General features: G+C 39.8%; 1 protein-coding gene across 1 annotated transcript in view; it reads left to right on the forward strand.

Moving 5' to 3' along the window:
• Nucleotides 1–26,798, forward strand: part of LOC6036854 — a 267,806-nt gene extending 241,008 nt beyond the window's left edge. Inside the window, exons 5-11 of the mRNA XM_038257744.1 lie at nt 6,349–6,754; nt 6,813–8,684; nt 16,855–17,063; nt 17,126–17,360; nt 18,745–18,895; nt 18,948–19,067; nt 25,291–26,798. Of these exons, the coding sequence (XP_038113672.1) occupies nt 6,349–6,754; nt 6,813–8,684; nt 16,855–17,063; nt 17,126–17,360; nt 18,745–18,895; nt 18,948–19,067; nt 25,291–25,480 (3,183 nt within the window). The 3' untranslated portion in view covers nt 25,481–26,798. The remainder of the gene's footprint in view (nt 1–6,348; nt 6,755–6,812; nt 8,685–16,854; nt 17,064–17,125; nt 17,361–18,744; nt 18,896–18,947; nt 19,068–25,290) is intronic.
• Nucleotides 26,799–26,906: the final 108 nt, after the last annotated feature.

Consider the following 26,906-nt stretch of genomic DNA (forward strand, 5'->3'; position numbering starts at 1 on the left):
ACCTCGCCTAATTTTTGATTTGTTATGTAAAATTGTCCGACAAATCCATTTAAAATATTTTCAGATATAGGCTCTTTTGTCCAGACACCGTCAAAATGGCATTTGATGTTTTCATAAGACTTTTTCAAATGTTAGGCAAGATTTTTGAAACTCCTCATTATTTTTTCTTGAAAATCAAACTTATCATCTTTTATTTGCGCCCAAGGCAGCTAAAATCGGTTGAAATGGAGAGAAGTTATGATTTTTTGAAAATCGACGAAAATGGCAATTTTACGGACCACCCTAACACGGCGTAGGCCACCCTAATGGCCAAATAAAAATTACCGGTCGAATTATTTTGGCCAAAAAACCCCCAGAAAAATTTTGAGCCAAATCGAAGCACTTTTATTATTTTTTTCTTTAACTTTCATATGCTGCATATTTTGCATGGAAATTCTTTCACAATTGTTTATCAGTTTTAAGTACTTTTATGTATTTATTATCCAATAAAATATGTTGTTGCAGCAATTCGTAGTTTGTTTTCATACTAAAAATACATATGGTACACTTGCCCCACCCGAACAAGATTTTTTTGAAGCTCTCAATAAATATAACCAAATGAGTCATTCTCCGTCAACTCACACAGCAGTTGCCCCGACCCCTCTTCGATTTGCGTGAAATTTTGCTCTAATGGGTCATTTTGGTTCCTGATCATGAATCCGAGGTCCATTTTTGTATATTTCGTGACGGTGGGGCGATACGACCCCTTTCATTTTTCTGGTTTTTTACTAAGACACGTTTTTTCAGTGATTTGTAGCTCGCAACCGTGAAGAGATAGAAATTTGGAGTCAAAGGGACTTTGGTGTAAAATTAGACGTCCAATTTGATGGCGTACTCAAAATTCCGAAAAAACGTATTTTTCATCAAAAAAAGTTTAAAAACAGTTTTAAAATCGTTGACATTTCCCGTTACTTAACTGTAAAAATCGTGAGACATGTCATTTTAAGGGAAATTTATTGTACTTTTCGAATCTGAAATAACCCAGAAGAGTCATTTCTTCATTCAGAACAAAATTTATCATTTTAAAATTACGGTTTTTTTCTAACTTTGCAGGGTTGCATTTAAGAGTGTAACTTTGTTCTAAAAAGTTGTAGAGCAAACAAAAACAAAAAATTTGATATATAGGCATAAGGAGTTTGCATATATTTTTTACGAGTTATCAGAATTTTACAAAAAGGTTGTAGCGGAAAACGGCAAAAGTGATGAGAATTGGTCGAACGGCTTAGAGTGATTAAAATGGGTATATTTCCCCTATGCTCATGTAAAATTTTTTGGTTTTTCATGAAATGTGGTCGCAATAATATGAAATTCACAAAGTCAAAATATAAAATTTGTTGAACAGCATTTTTCTTCACATTTGAAACTTGTTTTTTTTCAACCAAAATAGTTATGATGTTCAGAGAAGTCTGTTCAACCAACCAGGTAGGTATTTGGGTGGATTTAGCAAAGTTATCAAGTTAATTTATAGCACTGACCGTCTTACCCCACATGGGTGGTCGTCTTACCCCGCGTATTGCATATATATACGATTTAATTTTTTTTTTTTCAAATTGCTTAAAAGTATTACAAGCTGGTTTTTATACCAACTAATTTATGTCATTTTTATAATGGACTATTAGTAAAACAATATGTACCTGATTTGAGATCAAAATAATCTGTACACGGAAAAAAAATCAATTCTCAAAATCGTGAATTGAATTCACGAATGCAAGAACCAAGAAGGAATATATTCACGTTTATGGTGCAAATGCACCATACTCATGAATAAATTCCTTCGTGGTTCTCACATTCGTGAACTTAATTCACGATTACGAGAATTGATTTTTTCTGTGTAGTGTTAATTTTATGTGACTTCTCCCTTAGGGTGGCCGTCTTACCCCCATCTCCCCTATGTCGAAAATCAGCCTTTTTTGTAGTCTGCTAAATGATATTTTTATCATGAACAACTCTATCTAACTTTACAAATTTAAATACCAAGCCAAGGATTCTAAACAAGACCGAGAAGACCACATCCGGACAAAATTCGTTCAGCCAAAGCCAAGAAAATCTAGTGCTTTTTTATCAACATTTCTTTTTCGAGTCGATTAGTATAAATGAAGGTGGGTCTGGGAGGTCAAATTAAAAAGTTCGTTTTTCGAGTGATACGTCGTTTTGGCGGTTATGTGGTAGTAGAATTAACTAATTGTATTGCTAGTAACAATTCCTCATATTGGAATTTTTAAGAATAGAGCAGTTCTCTAGGATTTCGGTCATTCGATTTTTTTTGTATTTTTTAATCCGACTGAAACTTTTTTGGTGCCTTCGGTATGCCCAAAGAAGCCATTTTGCATCATTAGTTTGTCCATATAATTTTCCATACAAATTCGGCAGCTGTCCATACAAAAATGATGTATGAAAATTCAAAAATCTGTATCTTTTGAAGGAATTTTTTGATCGATTTGGTGTCTTCGGCAAAGTTGTAGGTATGGATACGGACTACACTGGAAAAAAATAATACACGGTAAAAAAAATTTGGTGATTTTTTTATTTAACTTTTTATCACTAAAACTTGATTTACAAAAAAACACTATTTTTAATTTTTTTTATTTTTTGATATGTTTTAGAAGGCATAAAATGCCAACTTTTCAGAAATTTCAGGTTGTGCAAAAATCACTGACCGAGTTATGAATTTTAATCAATACTGATTTTTCAAAAATCGAAATTTTGGTCGTAAAAATTTTCAACTTCATTTTCGATGTAAAATCAAATTTGCAATCAAAAGTACTTTACTGAAATTTTGATAAAGTGCACCGTTTTCAAGTTATAGCCATATTTAAGTGACTTTTTGAAAATAGTCGCAGTTTTCATTTTTAAATTAGTGCACATGTTTGCCCAGTTTTGAAAAAATATTTTTGAAAAGCTGAGAAAATTCTCTATATTTTGCTTATTTGGACTTTGTTGATACGACCTTTAGTTGCTGAGATATTGCAATGCAAAGGTTTAAAAACAGGAAAATTGATGTTTTCTAAGTTTCACCCAAACAACCCACCATTTTCTATCGTCAATATCTCAGCAACTAATGGTCCGATTTTCAATGTTAATATATGAAACATTTGTGAAATTTTCCGATCTCTTCGAAAAAATATTTTGGAATTTTCAAATCAAGACTAACATTTCACAAAGGCCAAACATTCAATATTACGCCCTTTTAAAATGTTTGTCTTGATTTGAAAATTCCAAAAATATTTTTCGAAAAGATCGGAAAATTTCACAATTGTTTCATATATTAACATTGAAAATCGGACCATTAGTTGCTGAGATATTGACGATAGAAAATGGTGGGTTGTTTGGGTGAAACTTAGAAAACATCAATTTTCCTGTTTTTAAACCTTTGCATTGCAATATCTCAGCAACTAAAGGTCGTATCAACATAGTCCGAATAAGCAAAATATAGAGAATTTTCTCAGCTTTTCAAAAATATTTTTCAAAACTGGGCAAACATTGCACTAATTTAAAATTGCACTGGTTGGCTTTATCACTTTTTATCAAATAAAATGAAAAATAGTGTTTTTTGTAAATCAGTATTGATTAAATAAAATCAACCAAATTTTTACCGTGTAAATTATTTTTCAATCCGTATCCATACCTACAACTTTGCCGAAGACACCAAATCGATCAAAAATTCCTTCAAAAGATACAGATTTTGAATTTTCATACATCATTTTTGTATGGACAGCTGCCGAATTTGTATGGAAAATTATATGGACAAACTAATGATGCAAAATGGCTTCTTTGGGCATACCGAAGGCACCAAAAAAGTTTCAGCCGGATTAAAAAATACAAAAATTAAAATTGAAGAAAAAAGACCGATTTCGTAGAGAATTGCTCAATAGCGATCGTATGAGCGATTGTACCTCTTGTCCTGAATATTTGGCTTGCCCCACTTTCCCCCACTTTATGGGAAAAAGCAATTTTTATTATTTAAAATATTATTTGCTGCCGGATATTTCAAAACTTTAGAAAAGTTAACCTTGAAAAATGAAAATAATCACTTGAAAAAAAAGCCAATCTCTTTATGTTTGAAGCCTGTGTAATTTTGAAACTTGATACAAAAGTCATATTTGTATGGAAGTTTGTGTTCAATCCATTTGAAAATCCTAGACCGGCTACAAAATTATGAGAAAAGAAGTATGTTTTTGTTTTTCCAATTCAATATCCATTAGCTGGCAGTGAAATTATGGGAAAGTATAATCTGTATCAGGCTTGGATTATGCTGATCAGTTCCACGAAAATGTATGGGGAAAATATCATCTCAGGATTTTGTCATAATGTGTTATCCATAATATTATCTAAACAATTAGAAAAAATGTCTCCTATTGGTTTTCCAAAATTTTCCCGTTTTCGTGTACCCCCATGGCCAGGCTTTCTTTTCAGTAAAACTTTGACCTTTGGACAGCACTCATAAAACCACCACTTTATGATTATTAGTTTCCGCCATCATTACCGGTAACCCCTCCGACAAAACTGATTATTCGCCAGTCCAGCTCTAGATTGGCACCAAACTTCACCACAGCAGCAGCTCGCCGTTTCCACGTGGAAAAGTACTCAGAAAAAAAATCCAACTTTATTCCTTTCAAGTACCAAACTTTCCACTCCCAGTGTGGTGGCGGCGGCTTAAGCACAAATAGGAAAACTCTTTAATTAGTTTGTTTGTCCTTTTTATGTGTCAGACGATAATTTGCTTTTGCGCCGCTCTCCGATTCCGGTGACAACCGCCGTCGGTGACTCACCTGCGTATTTTTATCTCAAAATGGATTTTTTCCTACCCCCCGGTTTTCGTGGATTCCCCCGGGTTGATACTCGATATAGCACATGATAATAATCGATTTAAAATTATGTAAATTGCGCTAATATCTAATTCAATTGCTCGTTGCTGGCTGAAACCAGAGGAAAAGTTATACTTTTTGCTGTCGGAAATGGTCCCAAATTCCCCACGCAGCATCTTTTTCCGATATCGGTGTCGAAATATTCATGAGTCTAATCGAATTAACCTATGGGCAGAATTTATTCAATTTTCAACGATTCTTCCCCTCTTTTTAAGGGAAAAAAGTGCTCCTTAATTTGAATATCTGTCTTCTGCTCTCATTTTTACTTTATATATTAAAGTAGACGCTGTGATTAAAGCATAAATTAAAAGTGTCATAAATAAGGGTCTCTTGTCGAACTAAGCTAAACGCGTAAACGCGTAAGATTTGTGCCCCGAAGGTATCGTCGGAACATCGTTGATCGTGGGATGGCAACACATGTCAGCTCTGCAGCGGAAAGTGCCTCATCAGGGCACCAGTCAGTCACGGGGGATTTGATCTGGTGACGAGAGTTGCCCCAGGGATATCATCCATTTGAGCTGGTAGAAGAGGACCGATTTTACTGCTATGATTTGAAGTGTGAAAATTGGTTTTTAATGTAAAATTTGATAAAAAAAAGGTGGGGGCTATGAAAGTTTTTTATTCAAATTTAAAATTTAAAAGATACGTTCAATATTACGTAACACAATATTTAACACTTTCTAACTGCTCCCTTCCATCGTAACAAACTACATATAAAAAATATCGTTAAAATGTCGCAAACTCCCAGCTCTCCCTAAATGTATTACGTAATATTTGAATGCTCCCCAATGTCTCCTGATTGGACAACATTTTAAATAACGATAACTCGGAAACAGTTGGACAGATTTGAAATGTTTTTTTTTTTCACCTAAATTTACAATTCTGAACGATATCATCTAAATTTGAAACATAAATCGGTTAAAGTAAATGCCTCTAGCCTTAAAATCAATTACACAGTGATTAGCCAGATAAGAAATCTAATTCTACATCTTCTGCATTCCCCTTCTTAATTATGTATGCAAACCGCAAACAAATTAAACGGATCGTTTCGCTGATGCGAACTGCCTTCTGATTGAAAACCCTTCTCGAGTTTATGGGCAATGCATTCAGACATATTTGCAGAAAATGTGCCTACTCGAACGTGAATTCACCGAAAGAGGCCAATTAGGAGCACGTTCCAATTGTAATGTGGTAATCACTTTAATTGTGCAGGAATTCGGTACTTACAAAACGCACGCAACGCCGTCCGGGAGTTATTCAATTGAAATTGCTCCCACTTGAGCTTTGAATGGAAAAGGATTCAGCGTAATTTGATTCAAATGCCCATTGGCATAAAAGGCAGCAGACATGACCCCCCTTACTCAAATCACCATCTCAACCAACAATTATGCCGAGATCCAATTTCCCACTTAAATTCCCGTTTTCTTTCTTCTCCCCCGCACAGGTTTCATTTCTCGAACCGCTGAACCTTCAGCAACCCTTATCGGCAGCCGTCCCAAACAACTGCAGCAGCTTGGGACCGTCAGTGGTCGGTATCGGAACCGGAACTCTACCCCATCAACCGCAACCGTCCCTTCAGCAGCAGCAGCAACAGCAGCAGCCTCAGCAGCAGTTTGTGCTTGCTCCTCCTACGTCGGTGGTCAATCCGCTTGAGCTCGAGGAAGAACTCATTGATGGTGTTCGGGAGACTGCGACGCTAGGACCAGCAACCGTTGCGATCAAAACCGTTGAGGAGGTTTTTGATACGAGACGGAGTTACAAGAGGAGCACCGGGAGATCCCAGCCACGACCTCATCGAAGACGCAGCAGCAACTCGGAGGTCAAGTACATCAATCAAAACTTTAGTTCAGGTGAGTTAGGGGGATGTTGGGTGGTTTATGGGACTACTAAACTGTGGTTTGATTTCAGGATCTTCCGCGCCCATTTCTTCCGAAGAAGAGGAAAACAACGACGACGATGAGGAGTTGAACAAGATTCCGGAACTCAACTCACCCGATAGCATCTCGGAAGACCTTATCAACCCTCTACCGCAACGTCACAGTCCAATCAAGACTACAGGACCCGACACAGCGAAACGAAATCCGTCTCCTTACTATTATTCGGACTTGTTGAAAAATAAGGGTGCACAGCAGGAACCTGAAGCGCAACAACAGACTGAAAATAAGACAACAGGAAGTCGAGCTTCATCGAGTGGAGCACGTCAACGAGAACCGGGAACTCGTTACAGGAAGAGCAGCAGCCTCGACACCCCAGCCGCGGAGAAAGAAGTCTGTCTTCCGAAGCGGTACTCCATCACCGAAGAGGGAGTTCGCATAATCCGGTGTGACTCACCCTCAACCACCACCTCCGACGACTCGGACTGCTCTGAATGTCGAAAAAGAAGAGACTGGCATGCGCAAGCGTTGGCAATAGTACGGTCGGCGAACTGTAACCTTCCACCGTCGGGCGATCCCTCAATGCCACCGCATCGAATGCTCGGTCCAGCAGCAGCAACAGTCTGTGCCTGTGCCACTCCCGCGTTCGGCGAGGACAACGATGAGCTCTTCCGACCGCGAAGTATCTTCTACGTGCATCAACCGGGCGCCCAAGACTGCGCCGACTGTTCGGTACTGAGCGATCACTCGGCTGCAGCGGCGGCGGTGCACGAAGACATGACGGGCGTCAGGACGCGCCAAATCTACGAGACGGCCTTCGATTCGAAGATTACCCGTTCGGACGACGACCTGGATGAAGTCGATCGGGTAACGAATCAATCGGTGCTGATTCAGCTCAGCAGATGCAACAACAGCAGCACCAGCAACATGGTCTCCAGCCAAAACAAGGAGAATCGCGACCGAAGCAAGCGGGCGGACACCAAGCGACCAAAGAGCCTGCTGAAAACGCCCTCCTCAACCCAGATCCAAACCACGGTCGATATCGAGAACACCTCGGAAGCGAACCTCTCCCAGGATCTGGAGAAGCTCCAACTCGACTCACAACTAGACAATATAACCAACGCCAACTCCACGTCTTCCTCGCAACTTCCACTTCGTGGTTACACGCCTTCCCCGCCCTCTACCGCACCCCTTCCGATGAAGTTCCCCGTCAAGCACGAGCGGTTCTTCATCAACAGCATCAAGAGTGCCCCCAACCTTCCCTCCTCGAACGCGGCCCAACATCCGCGCTTGCGAGATCTCCGCCTAGACATCCAGGCGATACGAAACAGCGAAGTTCCTCCTTCCGGCAGTTGTGACGGCAGCATCAACGATTCTTCCTACAATAGTCCTAAGAGCACCGAGCGGCCACGTTCCACCATGTGTCTCGAGCCGGAGCGGGTCCTCGAGCTCAAACGCAGCCATCGATCCCACAAACAGCGGGGACGAAACTTCTCCTCAACGGAGAGCATGGCCACCTCGGACAGCGGCGGCAGCATGGAGTCCCTCAAGTCCAGCACCAGCGAGGGCAACCGCAGCACGTCCAGCTCCGACTCGCGTCAGTCCTCCTCCCTCAGCTCGCACAGTTCCGATTCCGGCCCAACAATTGCCTTCCCGCTTCGCGCCCCCGTGGTCGTCCACAACAAGCTGAACATCCTGAGCCCCATCTCGGACAAATCGTCCCAGGAGCCCGGCTCGGAAACCTCGGACATCAACAGGAACAACTCGCAGAAGCAATCGCAGGAGGAGATCAACGCGAGTGGAACCCTGAAGAAGGAGAACGACGAGAACGAGACTGCTGCGGTGAAGACGTCAACGGTGCCTAAGAGACGATCCGCCCCGAACAAGGCGCTGCTGCTGATAACAGGTTAGTGGGGTGTTACCAGGTCAATGGGATTCATGAATCATCCATAAGTTGGGGTAGCAGAGCTGCAAAGTTGGGTAGTTTTCATGATGATTCCTACTCCAGCAACAACTCACATACAAAGTTATTGAAAATTAGCCAGCTCTGATCCGGGCTTTTAAGAATTTGACGACTCCGACTACGACTCCAACTACTATTCCGGGTCCATTCTAATTACCCGACTTCGACTACTGATTTCCATTGAGTCATATCTAAAAAGGCAGTGTCGCTGAGTAGGGTTTCTTTTCGAAGCATCTGACTTCGACTCCAGTTTCTGAAAACTTAATGACTCCGACAACGACTACAGCTTATGGAGCTTTGGCAAATCCTTGAAGTCGGTCAATTCTTCAAAATGTCCCGACTCCATCAAATTCGACTCCAACTACAACTCCTTTACAAGGATGTTGAAAATAAGCAACGGACTCCAACTCTGAGTCCAGCTGCGTGTCCGCAGACCTCAATCAAACCATCCACATTAACGACCCCCGGGTCTTCAAAATTGGTGGTCTCTATTGCAAGTTTCTGCTCGAACCTAGGAGTCCGAAGGCTTGAATGGGGAGAGCACCCAAACCTCTTTTTACTCCAAGGAACCTTTTACCCCAGTGTTTGAACTGACGACCTTTGGATTGCGAGTCCAACCGCCGCCAGCGATTCCACCGGAGTAGGCTTGGTTTGGTGTGTTGTTTGTACTTATAGCATGGAGACAACTCCTACACCTGGAATGACTTAACGGCCTAACAACCAAGGCCGGGACCGACATTTTACTTCCTCATCCGATGGAAGGTCCGCAGACCTACTAAAACCCAAAAAAGTGTTTGGATGACCTCACACTAAAAATTTGGATTATTACATTTGACGTAATCGTTGAATTAACCTATTATTGAATCGTGTAATCGTATTTTCGATGTAAAATTATGAATATTTTGACGTAAATTGATAAAATTCCCATTGGTACACCTCTACATCTCGTGAAACCTAAAATTACAGGTAAAATAACCCAACATTACGCTTTATTTGATGCACATAATTGGAGCATCAAATCAGATGTAATTTTACATCAAATGAAACCCGATTACACGCGCTTCAGCCGTTACATTTTCGTCCGAGTGGTGAACTGTCAAAACATTCGCCATGCTCGACGTCGCTAAGAATTTTGTTGCAGCAGCATTTTCGGGCGAAACTATTTTCAATTTTGGTCTTTGCTGGCCAGAACCTGCTACCGTTTAAGAAAAAGGTAAGTTTATGAATGTTAAAAGTGGTGAAATAGATCGCTGATGTTTTTTGTCGTCCCATTTTTTGGCAGGTTGCGGGTGAAAACATGGAACATTAGGCAAAACACCCATGATGAACTGTTCCGGGAAGCCGCTGATTGTGATGTTCTTGGGTGAACACTTTCGTTCCAGCAAAAAGGATGTTCCCGGAGTGGATCAAAACGTAGTGCGCAAGTAGTGAGTTCTCTCCAGTTGTGCCACCTTGATGCCTTCTCCCGTGGGGTGTCCAACTCATTGGAAATAGCAAGCCGGAAGATTTCAAGCGGAACAAAACCCAAGAACGAAAATCCGTCGGAAAATTGAAGAACAAAAAACATTTTGAGCTGTGATTTGAGTTGTGTCATTAAATTATGAAGTGTAACAATAAAAAACTTTAGTTTTGGACAGTCTTCACATGCTTTTTCATTCCAATAAGAATTTTAGGATTCCGATTAGAAAAATGATCCACCGAAGCTACGTTAAATGTAATATTACACGACCTTAGATGAATGATGGTCATGTAATTTTACGTTTTATTTAACGCGACTTTAGGTCTGATATGATGCTCCAGTTATGTGCATCTAATATAACCGAAAATTACACGTTTTTTTCGTAGTGTGTAACATATAAACAATTAGGTCATCATGATCCGTAAATCAATGAAGCTACCAGGGTTGCCGAAACGGGAAGACCCAAAGAGATTCAACACAATCGACTTAGATTTCAACACTAAAACATCTTTACCAAGTGTTGGAAAGTAGTCTACTGCGATGACTCCAACTCCGACTCCGGTTCCTCAAAACGACCCGATACCACCAACTCCGACTCCGACACTGCGGTACTGCAGTACCAACTCTAACTTCATCTTCTCAATGTTTGGTGAGTCCGACTCCGATTGCCAGCCTGAATGACTGTTAAAAAGACGGTCAGAATGTTCTTGGTTATCGTGATCAATAGATCAATGAAGCTATCAGGGTTGCTGAGTCGCTTTTCCGAGCAAATCCAAGATCGAACTTCGTCTCCGGATGGTGACGGTCTAGCAATTCCGACATCGACTATAGCTCTCCAAAAAGAAACAACACCACCGACTTACACTGCAACTGCAACTGCAACAACTACTCCGGCTGGTTAAAATTTGACGAGTTCAACTCCGACTTCCGGTCCTCAAAAAGTTCCGAGTCCATCGACTTCAATTGCGACTACGGCACCACAGATCTGGAAGCTACCTTAATATCAGCGCCGTACCTAGGGGTTGGCGCAGTTGGCGACCGGGGGGGCGCCGAAATCGATGATTATACAAAATTTTCTTGTCAGTTATAACATCCTCATTAGGTATTTGAAACAGAAAGGGCGCCAATTATAAAGAAGAACTACAAATAACTAAATAATTTAGTTTAAAATATTAAAAAAAAATATTTAGGGGCGCAAAATCAATTGTATGAAAATTTCTACGGAAGCGTTATTGAAAATTCATACTTGTGTGTGTGTGTGTGCAACCAACCAAACGGGACCACGCGGTCGCTTCTTACAAATTGAGTTGTTTCCATGTATTTTTAGCTCTCATTCTATACATGCAAATAACTCGCATAGGCATTTGGAAGGTGTTAGCTCTGCCGAGCTTCGGTGACCCATTTCTACGCTGGCTAGCCGAGCGCGAGGTACTTCAGCTTTGTCGACAAGCCCCGCTCTAAAGAACGTTTGCATCAATCGGATACAAACGTTATTAAGAACTTCCGAACCCTTGTCAAATGGACAAGGACCCAGCGCGTATATAGTTGATGGTGGTAATAGTATTCCTAATTCCAGTCATAGCTCACCAAGTCGCGATGACCTAGTGGTTAGCATTTTTGCTTACCAATCCAAAGGACGGGGGATCGAACCCCGACTCGAGCGACTTTGATTTTTCGTTCATGTTCAGAGTTTCAAGATTTATATTTCCTATACTTTCTCGTTGGGAGCAGATGGGAATCAAACCCAGGACCATTCGCTTACAAAGCGAAAACCGTAACCAGTCAGCCACGGCCGCTCCTAGCGTTATTGAAAATTCATACTTAATGCTAAATTTATTTTTTCATCAAAGCGCCCCGCTCAAGTGGCAGGAAGATTAATAAGTTCTAGAAGAACTTCTGAAAATAAATACAGCATTAAAGTTTGGACCGTTTGCAACGCGTTGTATAATGAAGTTTAAGTCAAATCTTCCAGACTAACAAATTGTTCAACTACAGTCATGCCTCGGTTTTGCACGCCTCGGTTTTGCACTGCCCCGGTTTTGCACCGTTCAGCTGCCTCGGTTAAACACGGCCCAGTGCTTAACTGAAGCACAGAGCTTATGGGTTTTTGGCTATATGGGAGACATTGGCTTTAATCGTATGAAAAATCATGCAAACATCAAAAAATTATAGTGTTTTGGAATCGGGATGATGCCAGTTATCCATTGAAATTATTATTTCATGAAAATTTTCACAAAAATACGTATTTTTCCTGTATTTCGAAAATGCATTTTTTTTTCTCTAAAGGATCCAAAAATATATTAATATTGCAATATGGAAATAAAATGATCAGGTTTTTTCATACATTTCGGATGTAATAACAACATTTTTAGAAAATACTCCAAATTTTCACAAAACTACGTTATTTCGAAAAAATACTCAAATTTTCAATTTTTACAATATGGGTATCTATCGATCGGGTTTTTTCATACATTTCGAATGTAACAACATTTTTAGAAAATACTCAAAATTTTCACAATACTTCGTATTTTCGAAAAAAAAAATACTCAAAATTTCCGTTTTTATAATGTGGGTATTAAACGATCGGGATTTTTTCATACATTTCGAATGTAATATTCGAAAAATTCTTTGAAAATAGCCAAAATTTTCACAAAACTACGTATTTCCGAAAAAATACTCAAATTTCCGTTTTTACAATGTGGGTATCATACAATCGAGATTTTTTCATACATTTCGAATGTAATAATATTTTTTTTTTTGAAAATACTGAAAATTTTCACAAAACTACGAATTTTTGAAAAAGTTTTCAAAATTTCAGTTTTTACTATGTGGGTATCAAACGATCGTGATTTTTTCATACATTTCGAATGTAATAACAATATTTTTTGAAAATACTCAAAATTTTCACAAAACTACGTATTTTTGTAAAACTTTTCAAAATCGCCTCGGTTTTGCTTCCCCGATATGCGGTGCTAAACCGAGGTATGACTGTATATGTTATTTCCACGTTATTTTGGCTGTGAATCATAATCAGCCAAATTGTGAAAAAATACGGTAATGTTTTGAGCTTCTTGAAAATAGGAATTATTTTGACATTAAAACATGTAACTTTCTTTTGAAATTTTGACATTCTCGAGTTTAAAAAATGGCCTTTGAAATAATTTCAGCATGATTTTCCTTTTATAAGCAACTTCGTGCATTGAAATTGGGCTACGCTTTTTCAAAATACTAGAGTTTTGAAATAGTAAATTTTCACCAATAAGACCAACACTACATTTTAAGAAAAAAAAAAAAGTTTTCAGAGCACACAAGCTGTTCTGACCATCACTTTTTCAGTTTTAGCTTAACCGATGTTGTTTACTTTTAAAATCGTCTAAAAAGCTTTGAAACTATTCAAGCTTTTTTTTTTTAATAAAAAATATCGATGACAAAAAATCAATGCAAAACATAATTTAAAAAAAATATGAAAAATATTCTCAAGCATCGTATCAACGAATCACTGAAAATTAATAATAATTCCTTATCTTCATATTTTTTACCAAAAATAATGCTCTTATTATTATCATTAAAATAAGTTTCATCATGAATTGCGCTGGATTTTGAATGATCTTCAATTGATTTGGACGAAATTTGGTTCTGCTGCCGCGTGTTGAAAAATTATGCTTCGAAGCCACTTCGATTCCTATCCAGATAGAACAAGCGAGCACACGGATGTCGACTTATTATTTTTTAATGTTGAAGAAGGTTTTTTTTCCTAATTTTCTAATTACACCGAAATGAAATCCAAAGCCAAATCAGCTAATTATATTACAAATCCGGGAAAGTTTTTGCTTATACAGTCAAATTAATACTACATCAGATCAATTTATGCAGGCTTAGAAAATATTAAATTTGCCAAGCTAAATGTATCGTGATTGAGCATTCAAGCTCCCTCATTGTCGATTTTAAGAAATCTGAGGAAATATTTAGCCAGCTTAATTCCTACAATGAATTTTCAATTCAACCTATCTCATTTGAAAATGAACATCAATTTATCAAAATGCTTGTAAGTTTGGGAGGGGCGCCAAATTGATGCTTCGCCAAGGGCGCCGTGGGCCCAAGTAGAGCGTCCAATTTCCCGTCCCGGGAAAAAATTCCCGGGAATTCCCGGGATTTCCCGGAAAAAAATATTTCCCGTTTCCCGGGAAATTTGTAAATTTCCCGGGAATTCCCGAAATACAAGCAGAAGAATACATTTTCCTACCTTTTTGGCATCAATGTTTTGAAATTATACAAAAAGTATTAATTGGAGAACCTGATTTGATTTTATTTATTTCCATCTACTGTTAATATTTAACTAATCAGCTTGTCTGTAAATTTCATGTCAAGTTTTAATTCAGATAATAATTATTTCTGAAGCATTCATTACTAGGAATATTGTTTGCATATATGTTGGACAACAAAACTTGCGCTGTTATGGAATGAATATGAACTTTTTTATTTGGACAACCTTTTTTAATGCTTTTTTGGAAAATCATTTGAAAATAAGATATTTACATCTTCCGGCTTCAACATTGAGATTTGCTTGACTTTTATTTACCTTGGACATGTTGGATGGAAATTGAACTGATATAATCAAATTTTTAAAAAAGGTGAAGCGTGCAGCCGGCTAAGTCCAAGGCACTTCGACTGGATATTTCGGATCAAACACTTTCACTCTCTTTCACTGTCTGATTTACTGTCTCACTTTATTTGATTTCAGCTTGGCTTTTTATACTAAATCTAGTTATTTACTTAATTATTTAATATCTTATATTTTTACCCCCACTCTAGTTTTTGATGTTGCATAATATATCCGTCCTTTTCGGTTTCACTCCAAAAATTCTTCCTCTAACTTATATAATATATTTTGTCTCATTTACAACCCCCACTCCAACCTGTATTTTTCTTGATATAATGAAAAGTTTCCTTAATTCTCTCTTTTTCCCAGAATTCAACAATATATATAACTCTCTTTTTTTTCCCCCCCCACTCTAAAAATCCTTCCAAGTTGTACATAATATCCTGATAAAATCCTAATATAAATGTTCTATTTCTTTCCACCGCGCTCTAATTCTCAGATTTTTTCTCAGAAATTAGTCGCGGTCCTTTTATGACTTAACCCATAGATAATGTAATCTTTATTTATTTTCCAGTCGTGCCTGTCCTTTTTCACAGATATTGTTATTTGTTTGTTTCTCGTCGGGCACCTTTCTGCGCGTGCCACTTAAGTGGGTCATAAAAGTGTTGTCGGGTTTTCCCGTCCTACGCTCCTAATTGATTTTTATTTGTCTTCCCTTTTCTTACAACTCTCCTGATTCGCCTTTTTCCTAATATTTTCGTTTTTAACAGAGAAAATCTACTGTGAATTTTTCTGGTAAGGCGAGGGTCGCTTCAAAGGTTTGTGTGAAAAGAATGTGTTTCTAAGTATTCGAGAAATTAAAGATTGAAGTTATAAATTTATGAAGCACGTGAGCTACCAAGGGCGTTATATATGAAAAAATATCGTTGAATTTCAACCACTTTTGAATACTCAAAATTATTTTAATCTAATTGATTTATTAGGCTGAATACCATATATGTAACTAAAATCATATCATAAAACCATGAAAAACCATTAAAAAATAACTTCGTATCAAATTTTCAAGTTAAAAAAAAGTGTTTCAAGTTAAAAAGCGCTGGAAATTAGATTTTTAAGGTAAATTCAATGATTTTTTATTTATTATCAAGTTGATTTTTTTGTTTTTTTTTTTATGGTCAGTGAGACAAATTTAAAAGCAATTTTATGGTTGTGGAGCATAGATTTTCACTGTCCAAACACTTTGATTTTAAAAAATCCTTCTCATTAAAAATACTAATAATATTTTTTTTCATTTGGGACGATTTGAAAGATTTAAAAATAAGAAAGTTTATATAATTTCTCAAAGTTGCATGATTTTTACAAGCAGTCAAGCCATTAATTAATCCTCACACTCATTTTGACCATTAAAGTTGCTGTTCTATACAATTTTGTTGCAAAAGATCAATCAGAAACAGGATTGGAATAATTTTCGCTAAATTTCAAATTTCCCGGGAATTCCCGGGATTTCCCGGGAAATTTGTTGAAAATTTCCCGTTTCCCGGGAATTTTGTAACCCCGGGAAATTGGACGCTCTAGGCCCAAGGTACGGCTCTGCTTAATATGTTCTTTAATATAATCTAATCTAACCCATTCTTTCGGAAACATCTTGAAGGATGTCGGGGCTATAACTTCCAAAAATTGTCTTTTCAAAACGGCCAGGCCATCTGCGTAAAGTTAACCGCAAAGATGATTAGTTGATTTGGTGTTCAAACAACAATACACTGCTGAATCTACGAATAGGCTCATCGTCGTTGAGTTGATGAACTAGATCTTTAAGCTAATAGCTCCAGGGAGCTCATGACGGGTTGGGTAGCTTTGGATGACGTATTAGCTTCGATGCCAACTCCAGTTTCTGGAAATTTAACGATCCAACTCTGTGAAACTAACTGAAACTCTATTGCTAGTGAAGGCAAAGATAAAATCGCTCGTTGAGACTTCCAGATCTTTAGAAATGACCCTGGAATGAAATCAAATGACCCTTAAGAACACATATTCTCCCTCTTCTCCCCTAATAGGTCCCGAGATCCAGGGCTCCGACAGTGGCATCTCCCTTCATTCGCGCGAGGACGTCAAGTCGCGAACCAACTTCCTGAACCTGGGCATCCAGCGCGCCTCCCTAGGTCTGGAAAAGTCCGACAGCGGCAAGCCGACCCTCCCTCAGGAATTCAGCGATCTTCCATTCGACATGCCAAAGCTGCGCCGTCGGCGGGCCCACATGCAACAGGTGCGTTTTCAATGCTTGACCTCGGTCCAAACATCGCACTGACTCTGCCCAACCATTTCCAGGAACCCTGCACTTCCGGCAGCGTCACCTCGGTGGACGTCGGCGACCTGCCGTTCGACATGCCAAAGCTGCGGCGGCGGCTCCGGATGCCCCAGAACCAGCAGATCCAGCAGCTCGCCGTGCCGTCCACTTCGGGAATCTTGCTGCAAACGAGCACCGAATCCAGCGGGCTGTCCCAAGCGTCGTCCAGCCTGTCGATGCGGGACTCGGACAACAGAGCGGCGGCACTGGCTGGGGGTAAGTATTGCAATCGCAGCTGCCAGTAGTAGGCCATTAAATTTTTACGACCATATCACGTTGCGGTTTCGGTAAACATTTCAATCATGGCAGGCTTCGCGTCTGGAAGAGGGGTGCTCGTGTGTATTTGCCAGGGCAACACATCCCGCTTTTTAATAATTAATTTCCCACTCACTTCACGGCCTGCTGCGGTTGTTTTCCAAAGTCGGTACACCGATGCATGGACGAACGCCCGACCTGCTACGATGTGTACGAAGTGCTCATGTTACACACGCACGCTAATGACCGTTCTGACAGCAGCAGCAGGCCATATGCAGCATGGGACTCGTGTACACCTTGAGCTAGGCAGCGGACAAGATTCGATCTCTAATGGACATTTCATCCATCAGATTGTGTGATTTATATGCGTAAAATGTTCATAAATTATGTATCGAACGTGGGTCGTAATGGTCAGAGCTTGAGCCGAAGGTGTTTGGTGGATGAGTTAATCTCTTCTCTTGTTTTTCGTTCCAACCTGGAAAAGTTTGAGGGTTGGGCGCAGTATTGGTAGAACGTGAAAACTCACCCTTCTTGTACCTGGTGGTTGTTTTCTATCACACACTGCTGGTAGACAAAGACTCCTCTATCAGACGCAGACCACGTGCAACCGATTGGTATCGTTTGCACGTGGAGAGGAGGATACATGTAGATTGCACGATACGTTGTTGTCACCATCATGTTTTGCGTCAATTTTTTTTTCGAAAGCACAAAGAACTGTGGAATTTGAAAATGATCAATAGCTTTTGTTCGATGTTTTGAATCATAGTACAAAAAAATAAAAAGAAACAGACATAATTTTTACAAACTGATTTTTTTTTGCTGTGCAGCCCTGCCCAATTACTGCTAGCCGAACCGAGCCCACCATTGTAAATGTTTAGCACGTGTGTCTCAATGTCTCCCAGCGTCACATGTTTGCTCATTTCCCTGTAAAACGAGCCTTTTTTTTTTGCTGCTGCAATTTTCCATTTCGCGCATCCCGCGCTTTTTCCCGCGTCAAAGTGGTGGAGGGATTGGTTTATCAACATGTGTTTGGCATAAATAATGAATTAATCAGGCGACGGACACGAGCACTAATTGCTCCGAACAAATGAATTCAGGACCGGGGACTGAACCACATGTGGCCATCATCGTTGTTTCGGACACACATTCCAGTCACGCGTAGCCTGCCGATTGTTTGTGACTTCCCCAAAACCGAACCGACGGCGATGATGTTGTTTTGGAGGGCGCGAAACGATTACATCCAGTGATGCGATAACAACCATGTGTGGACCATGGGTAGAATAGTAATTTGCATTGATTGGACTAAACAAATGGCATTTTTTGTTCTCTCTTCTCTGAATTTCAGGATTTTTCAAGCAGAGTCTAACGCTGAATCTGAACGAGTGCAGCGCAAAGCCGGTGAAGAAGTTTGGCACGCTCGATCTTGGCCTCAACTTTAATACGGCCTGTTCGAACGTGGATCTGATCGATGCTTCCATTTCGCTGGATCGACAAGGGTAAGAAATGACAAAATTCAGGAAAACAAACACTAACTTTGAGTCATTTTAGCTGGTACCATGGATCGATCAGCCGAATAGACGCGGAAAAGATTTTGCGGCCACTGGGCGAAGGAAGCTTTCTGGTGCGGAATAGTGAATCAACCCGGCAGGACTATTCGCTCACTTTGAAGTAAGTAGATAGAGTGATAACTTCAAAAATGTTGAAAATTTTGAACTTTTTATAAAACGCAAATCAAAATAAAAACTCAAGAATATCTTAAACTCAATTACGGACTCCATTATAAACACCAAACAACTAAAATCAATCTTATAGCATATGTATGGGTCCTGGACCCTGATCTGTTTAACCTGAAGTATCAAATAGACGATTCAGATAGGTTGGCGAAGTCAACCTGTTCAAAGTTTTAAAATTTACGGCGGTGTCTTATGAATTGAAAGTGTTATTTTCCAATTTCCTATTTCGTATCAGCTTGGGTACCTTTTTGAACATCCGGTACTTGCTGCTGCCTCCGGATTCTGCTGAGTTATAACTTGACTTGCTTGCCACGGTTCTGTAACCCACCGTACTGACATGGCTGAAATATTCGTACTGGAGTTAGTACCGTGCCGTGATCATCTCAGCAGGGTTGTTTCGCTGAAGTTCTGGTCTTCGTGGATCCTAGTCTAGGTGAAATTAAAACGGCCGATAAATTTCATGTTTCTTTATTGCTCTCCAAAATCCTTCTAACGATGGTCTCAGAAATTGCTCGGGAGAGGGTGAAGCAACGCCTAGATGATCATTTTAGACCAACCTGAATAAAACAAATTGAGATTTATAACTTGTCAGGGATATCAAAAACTGCAAGCTAGAGTAGTTGATGTATCGATATGGCATGTGGTTAGCATGCCGTCACCACACTCATGAGCTTATTTTGGCCAATGCTTGCGCTGTGTGTTTCAGGCCGTCGAAGTCTTTCCAGACATTCCGAAAGACAAGCACAGACCATTGGTAGTCACCAAAAAGTGGGCTGCTCTGAAGGAAACGGTACTCAGTCGTTTTTAGGGAAACACCAGAGAAGTTCACATGGAAGAAAAGCAAGGATCGGTGTCCATCATGGCAGAAGAGTTTTAGTGGACGGGAAGTACGGTAAGAATGAAAGTCTAGATTATATCCTTTTTACAAAAATGTTGCACGGTAGCTACTTGAAGTTCCCGTCCCTGTTAGGGAAGCGGTCTGCAACCTGCAGTGTTGAAAATCCGACGACTATGATTTAATTTGCGATAAATCGTTGCCTGTTACACCGAACCAATAAGATTGCTGAGACTAGTCTTGATTCTCAGAATGCCACGACTAGCTGTCAGTCGTCAAGCGTACAATCGTTGATTGTAACAACATAATCATGTGGCTTTATATCAGGCAATCTTTATTCGCTAGGAAAGATATTCTTTCAACCATGCCAACGAAAAAAGTCCCTGTTGCGCGGAATTTTCAACACAGTTGCAACAAAAAAGCGCACAACTGTGCAACGTATTATTTTCCCTCACAAAACAAAGGCTGATTTTCTTAAACCAAAAAGTCATCAAGTTATAAAGATGAACGAGGTAATTTTAAAATGGGAGGACCAAGTGAATAAAGGGGCTCAAAAGCAGAACCGTTTTTAACTGTCAAAGTGGATCCATTTTACTGTTTGCAAGAAGCAGCAAGTATTGTAATCGAACATTAGGAAAATTATTGTAAAAAGTAAATGTGGTTTGTTGATATTTGACTGTATATATTGCATAAGTGATTCCACCGGAGCAGGCTTGGGACCGACGGTTTACATCCTCATCCGATGGAAGGTTGGAGCAGATTGGGAGCAGATGGGAGCAGATTGGGAGCAGATGGGAATCGAACCCATGATCTTCCGATTACTAAGCGGACAGCTTTACCATTTTGAACAAGCCTGCTTGCTTGGAATTCAATTCCACGCAATGAACATGGCAGATTTCGTTTCAAGTTCGCTGTGAGAGGGCTCATTACCAACAAAATCGTCGTCGAGCCATTCTTCCTACAATGAACCCACACAGAAAACGTTACTTAATCCACCTTTAGGTGGTTGGTGCCTTCCTCTCATTTATAGAGTGATTACAATCCCCTAAAGTGTCCACATGGTATATGGATCTCCCCTTACGTGATCGCAGCACCTAAGGGTCCTAATAAAAATAAGTGACGAGTAAAAAAAATAGACTTCCTACAGACTTTTTGTCATGATTATACAGACACCGCCTTTCAGGAAAATGGCATCCCTCTACAAGGCTTTTTTCGTGGCGATCAGACGGGACCATTTAAGGTTATGTGAAATCAGACCATTTTTTAAACTGCTTATTTTAGATAGGTAAGTCAGTTCTTGAAAATTCTTACTCCACAAGAAAGGTCTTCTCATATGCTTTCTAAAAACATATAGCATGTGAGAGTTTCATGAAAAAACCACCCTTTTTACCAGAATTTTAATTTAATATGAAACAGTTTTTTAACAACTTTTTAAATACATGATAAAACTGCATGAATTTAAATAACAACTTAGGGAACGTTAAGACGGATCGATTAAAACCTTTCCGGCCAAAATCGGTTGAGCCTGTGACGAAATATTCCAGTGACATTGATTTGGTACACATGTCTACATACAGACAAACACACATACATTTGCTCAGCTGGTGATTCTGAGTCGATATGTACAAATGAAGGTAGGTCTAGGAGGTCTAACTAAAAAGTTCGTTTTTCGAGTGATTTTATAGCCTTTCCTCAGTAAAGTGAGGAAGGCAAAAAATATGTAAATTTACTCGACACGGAAAAAATGTATCACATGTAAACTCAGTTGATGTAAACTTGAGATTCGCCGTAAACGGTTGAAAACAAATTAAACGTAAAATCATGTTTTTACGTATAATTTGTTGCAAATTTACATCAAATTGCGTGTAAAAGTGTTACATCATAAATGATGTAACATTCGGAAATATTCTTTAGTGTGCACTTCCTACTGGCTAATTCTCTCTTCAGTGCTTATCCAGAAGTAATTTTCAATGTGCAACGAAAATGTCACGCTTGTGCTTGAATTACCTTCTACCTTTTTATGTAAACAAAGTGGGATCATTCGAAAATCACGTAACGCACTCTCCCTTTTCACCCCTAGCCTATAATAAACTAAAACTGATTATTTTTTATGGATTTTGTTCATAAACAGTTCGCTACAACGTGGTTGATTCGAAAATGTTTCAAAAGGTTTCGGTTTAAAATGACAGAGGATTGAAATTTTTTGTGAGAACCTACTGGGTAATAAACATTTTGTCAATGAAATTATCTATGTATTTTTTTAGATAGTTTAATGCTCAAATTTGTATCCTGCAAAGTTGTTGCTGTATTTACATGACATATTGTACAAAGAAAAGGTTTTTAAACGGTCGTCTTGGCTCTTCTAAATTTGATTTTCCACCTCCGTGTACGCACGAGAGCAAGCAGCAGTCAAGTGCTCTGTGCTCTACCGTTTTTTCGAAATTTTTCGCCGTACTTGATTGTGATTACCCGCGAGTTTGCTTCTCAAGCCTGCCGGCCGTGGCCGTGGCAGTTCGAGTGCGGCCTCGAAAAACCCGCGAAGTTCGTCTACCGGCCTTGTGCAAAAAGGTAAACAAACCAACGCCGTGTCGGCCACCATCGCGCAGGAGAGCGTGAGCGCAGATGGAATCGACAAAAAGTTACTACATCCCGGATATGTTCCGAGATCACCAGTACGAACCCGTTCAGGTACTTCCGGTGCCACAACCAGTGGCATATCAACATCCACCAACATCCTTATCAGGAACGAGTTCCAGATGCTGAGCGACAATGAAAACAACAACAGCAACGCCGACGGTAGCACTACCGACGACGACGACGGCGGAGACGGGCGTGCACGGAAAAAAGTGTCGACGCCAAAAAAGAACAATTCTCCAAAGGAACGTAGATCACCTAAAATTTTTGTTTTGGATACGTTGGCAGACGATGTTGACAAGTTGCTGGAAGGCCTCGGATATTGTCTGAAAATTGGTAAGTCGTCAGTGCAAGTTTACACATTTGACGAAAAGAATTTTGACCTGGTTGTGGAGAAATTGAAGCGTCAAAACTTCAAGTTTTACACATTCGACCCCGTGCAGAAGACTGCCGTTAAGGTCGTCTTGCAGGGGTACCAAGACCGCCCGATCTCCGACCTCAAGAAGGACCTCTCGGGTGCTGGCATAACACCGCGTGACATAAAAGTCCTCTCGCGGAAGACAACAGTCACAGGTACGCACACTCTGTACCTGTTGTACTTCGACCGCGGCACCGTCAAAATCCAAGACCTGCGACGGACTAAGGCGTTGGATGGTTTTTGGGTAAACTGGCGGTTTTACTCCAAAAACCCAATGGACGTAGCGCAATGCCACCGATGCCAGAATTTCGGCCACGGCTCGCGGAACTGCAACCTCCCGCCCCGCTGCGTGAAGTGCGGTGAAACACACCTCACGGAGAAGTGTGCACTGCCGTGCAAGGCGGACTTGGGGGACAAGGCAGAGCAAACCAAGGCGCGCATTAAGTGCGCCAACTGTGACGGCAACCATACCGGTAATTACCACGGATGCGTCGCGCGCAAGGCCTATCTTGAGGAGCAGGAAAAGAGGAAGAAAAAAGCAGCAGCACCCCACCCTTCTCAGCGGAATACGAGCTCTACCGTTCCTGCAGCTGGACAGCGTACGGTCCCCGCAGACAAATCAGCGTTCCCTCCTGGATGGGGGCGATCGTTCGCCAGCGTGGTCGCTGCCGGTAGCGGCGATGTGGCCCAGCAAGAAGTCACCGGGAAAGATCTCTTCACCTTGCCGGAGTTTTTTGCTCTCGCAGGGGAGATGATGACGCGGTTTCGGACCTGCCGTAACAAGGCGGAGCAATTTGTGGCCCTCGGGGAGCTTATGATTAAGTACATCTACAATAGATAAAAAACTGTGATCTAGTTTAAGCTTTTTCTATTTCTATCCCCTTTCCTTATAATTTCAGTAAGTTTTTTTTCAATTTTTTTCTTACTCTTGGTAATCTATAGTGATAAGTAATTATCGTTCCAAAATGGATTGAGATATAACACACAGCTGAAAGGAACTCCAAAACTCTGTTATGTACTGCGAATGAACAAATTGTAACATGATTATTCACTAATAAAACCGAATTGAATTGAAACTTCGATCTTGTTCTGGAGAAATTGAAGAGTAAAAACCCCATGCAGAAGACAGCCGTTAGGGTCGTCTTGCAGGGGTACCAAGACCGCCCGACCTCAAGAAGGACCTCTCGGGTGCTGGAATAACGCCGCGTGACATAAAAGTCCTATCTCGATTATTCACCAATAAAACCGAATTGAAATTAAAAATTGAAATTTGATTTTGGGGTAATTGCGAAGAATTATGATATAAGGTAAATTTGGTTCGGAAACTTTTTATAGGAATTCAATCAGGCCGTTCCAAATATTTTTCATAGTTTATGTCAAACCCCCCCTCCCCCTTCCCGCTCTAAAATTGTTCTGAAAAAGCAGGAGACAAAAAAATGTTTTCAAAAAATTTCAATGGGAATAGAAATCTAATTCACTAAAAACAATCTAAAATGCATTTTTGGGTGCAATAATTATATTAAGCATGATTGGACTCTTTAAAAAATATTTTAATGCATTTATTTTTTTAACTCTTTTTTTATTTTTTTGTCCCCCTAGACTTTGCTCAGAACAGAGGGACATAAACTTTAAAAAATATTTGCAACGGCCTTAATGGCAAATTGGCCAAATATTTAATTCAGAGTCTCTCTAAGCATGTACATGCTGATTTTCAGCGATTTTTCAAAAAAAAAAAATCTAGAAAATCGATATAAAATCTTCAAAATAAAGAAAAATCTCAATTCCCGTAATATTGAATTGTGTTTTAGAATTTGCGAAGCCCGAAGGAATATATTCACGTTTATAGTGCAAATGCACCATACTGAAGAATAAATTCCTTCTTGGTTCGCAAATTAATGTATAATGCCTTTTTAAATACTTTTTTTTATTGAAGTGTTGAAACCACGGCTCGCTATATTTTTTACAGTGGACTCTTCCTGTATTGATATTGAAGGGACCGAGAGTCAAAGCATTCATTTGAGGGAACTGAAAAATGTATTGACAGATGGAGAGGATGATATCGAGAGGATCGACAGCCAGAGAGTCGACTGTATTTCGGAATAATTAGAGTTTTCTGTTTGAATAGATTAAAGAATTTATCGTAAAAGCAAGGTTTATTGGAAAATGGAGATCAACAACGAGAGAGTCGGCTGTTTTTAAAACCGCATGTTGTTCCGAAACAAATCCTTCAAATTTTCACATTCCCCCTATTTTTTTTTTTTTTTTTTGCAGGAGCGCCAAGGGCTTTATGCACATGCGGATACAGCGCGACCCGGACTCGAGCCAGTACATCCTGGGTCAGTTTAGCCGGCCCTTCCCCACGATCCCGGACATGATACGACACTTTTGCCTCAACCGGCTGCCGGTGCGGGGCGCCGAGCACATGTGCCTGCTGGAACCGGTCATTGCGCAGATCCTCTAGGGCGCGGCCCCTTAAAGCTAGCTTTTATTTCATAGAGTGACGATAAAATCTCTTTCTCTAACAATCCCAATTTTGGGTGACGTCAAAGTTGTATAGAAACAAAGCTAAATTAAAACTGTTGGAAAATACGAGCGCGCGTAAAAAATGGCGCCAACTGTAGATTTTAGACAGGTTAGTGACAGGAAGGAACCCCACTTTAACCAGCAGAAACTTTAATACACTCACATACACACTCACTACTGTTTAGAAAGACACTTTCCCTGAAATCAACAATAACTTGTAAACAGTGAAAAGGTCGTTTGAAGAAAGTATATCGAGAAAGGTTTGCCAAAGTTGGCTGAAACTAGTTTGTGTTCCTTTTTGGGTTAGGTACTACTAAGTTTAACTTGTGACAATAAATCTTGCGTTTGTTTTCGATTGCCATTTGCCACATTTGTACAGAGATGAGTAAAATAATCCATCAGAGCTAGCTAACGATGTGTTTTAAGTGATTGAATGTCAGTTTGTGCTGTACTCTCAAATATTATATTGTGATAAAGTTACTTTGTTGAAGATTAATATAATTGCCGACAGCAAAGCAGAACGATTCTTCTGAGTTTCCAAGCCGTTATGGTTTCACTTAAGGTTGCGAGTGTGAAAAAAACGAACACATTAGAGATGGAATAAGTACGAACAGAAATGCCAAAATTAAACTGTGAAAAGGGAATATTTGCAATTTTATAACCAACAAAAGAAAAACCAAGTGAAAGTGAAGTGCAATATAACAAAAAACCCAAAATTTTAGCACGTTACAAGCTAGTCCTAGGTTATAGCAGCTAGTCTTAGAAATGCAACAAGAAGCAAAAACTAGCAGGTTCTCACCAGAAACAGAAACAGCAAAAGCAGCAACAGCAGCCATTTAGTGAAAAGTTCACCAAAGTTGTTTTAGTCGTAGACTAGTCCGGTAGGACGAGTGCATTTTAATTTGAAACAGTTGCTCCAAACCGAGCCACACTCTCACACAAACACAAACACACAATCAAACGCCAAATTTCGAAATATTACATTCCAAAATGAACGATCAAATTCAGCAGAGAATATCTTACCATCAGTGCTGTGTAGAGTAGAGGAAATTATAATCTCCATAATACAAAATGGATTCCAGCGATCAATCTTTCTGAGGTGAAAAGTTGCCAACAGAGATATTATTAAATTTGGGCAGATAACAAAAAAAGTGAGGAAGAAAGAACAGAAACACACACACACACATACATATTAAAAGAATCACGTAGTGATGAAAAAACATTATTGAGGAAATATATTACAAAATATTTAGCAAGTTGTGTTTTATTCCGTTCGAAACTCGTGACGCACGAGACGCCTTTTGATTTTGCTGGGACCGATTTTTCTAAAAAATGCCTAACTTTGAAGGTCTATACCGAGTTCC

Source organism: Culex quinquefasciatus, chromosome 2 (assembly GCF_015732765.1).
Source record: "Culex quinquefasciatus strain JHB chromosome 2, VPISU_Cqui_1.0_pri_paternal, whole genome shotgun sequence".
NCBI classification, from domain to species: domain Eukaryota; kingdom Metazoa; phylum Arthropoda; class Insecta; order Diptera; family Culicidae; genus Culex; species Culex quinquefasciatus.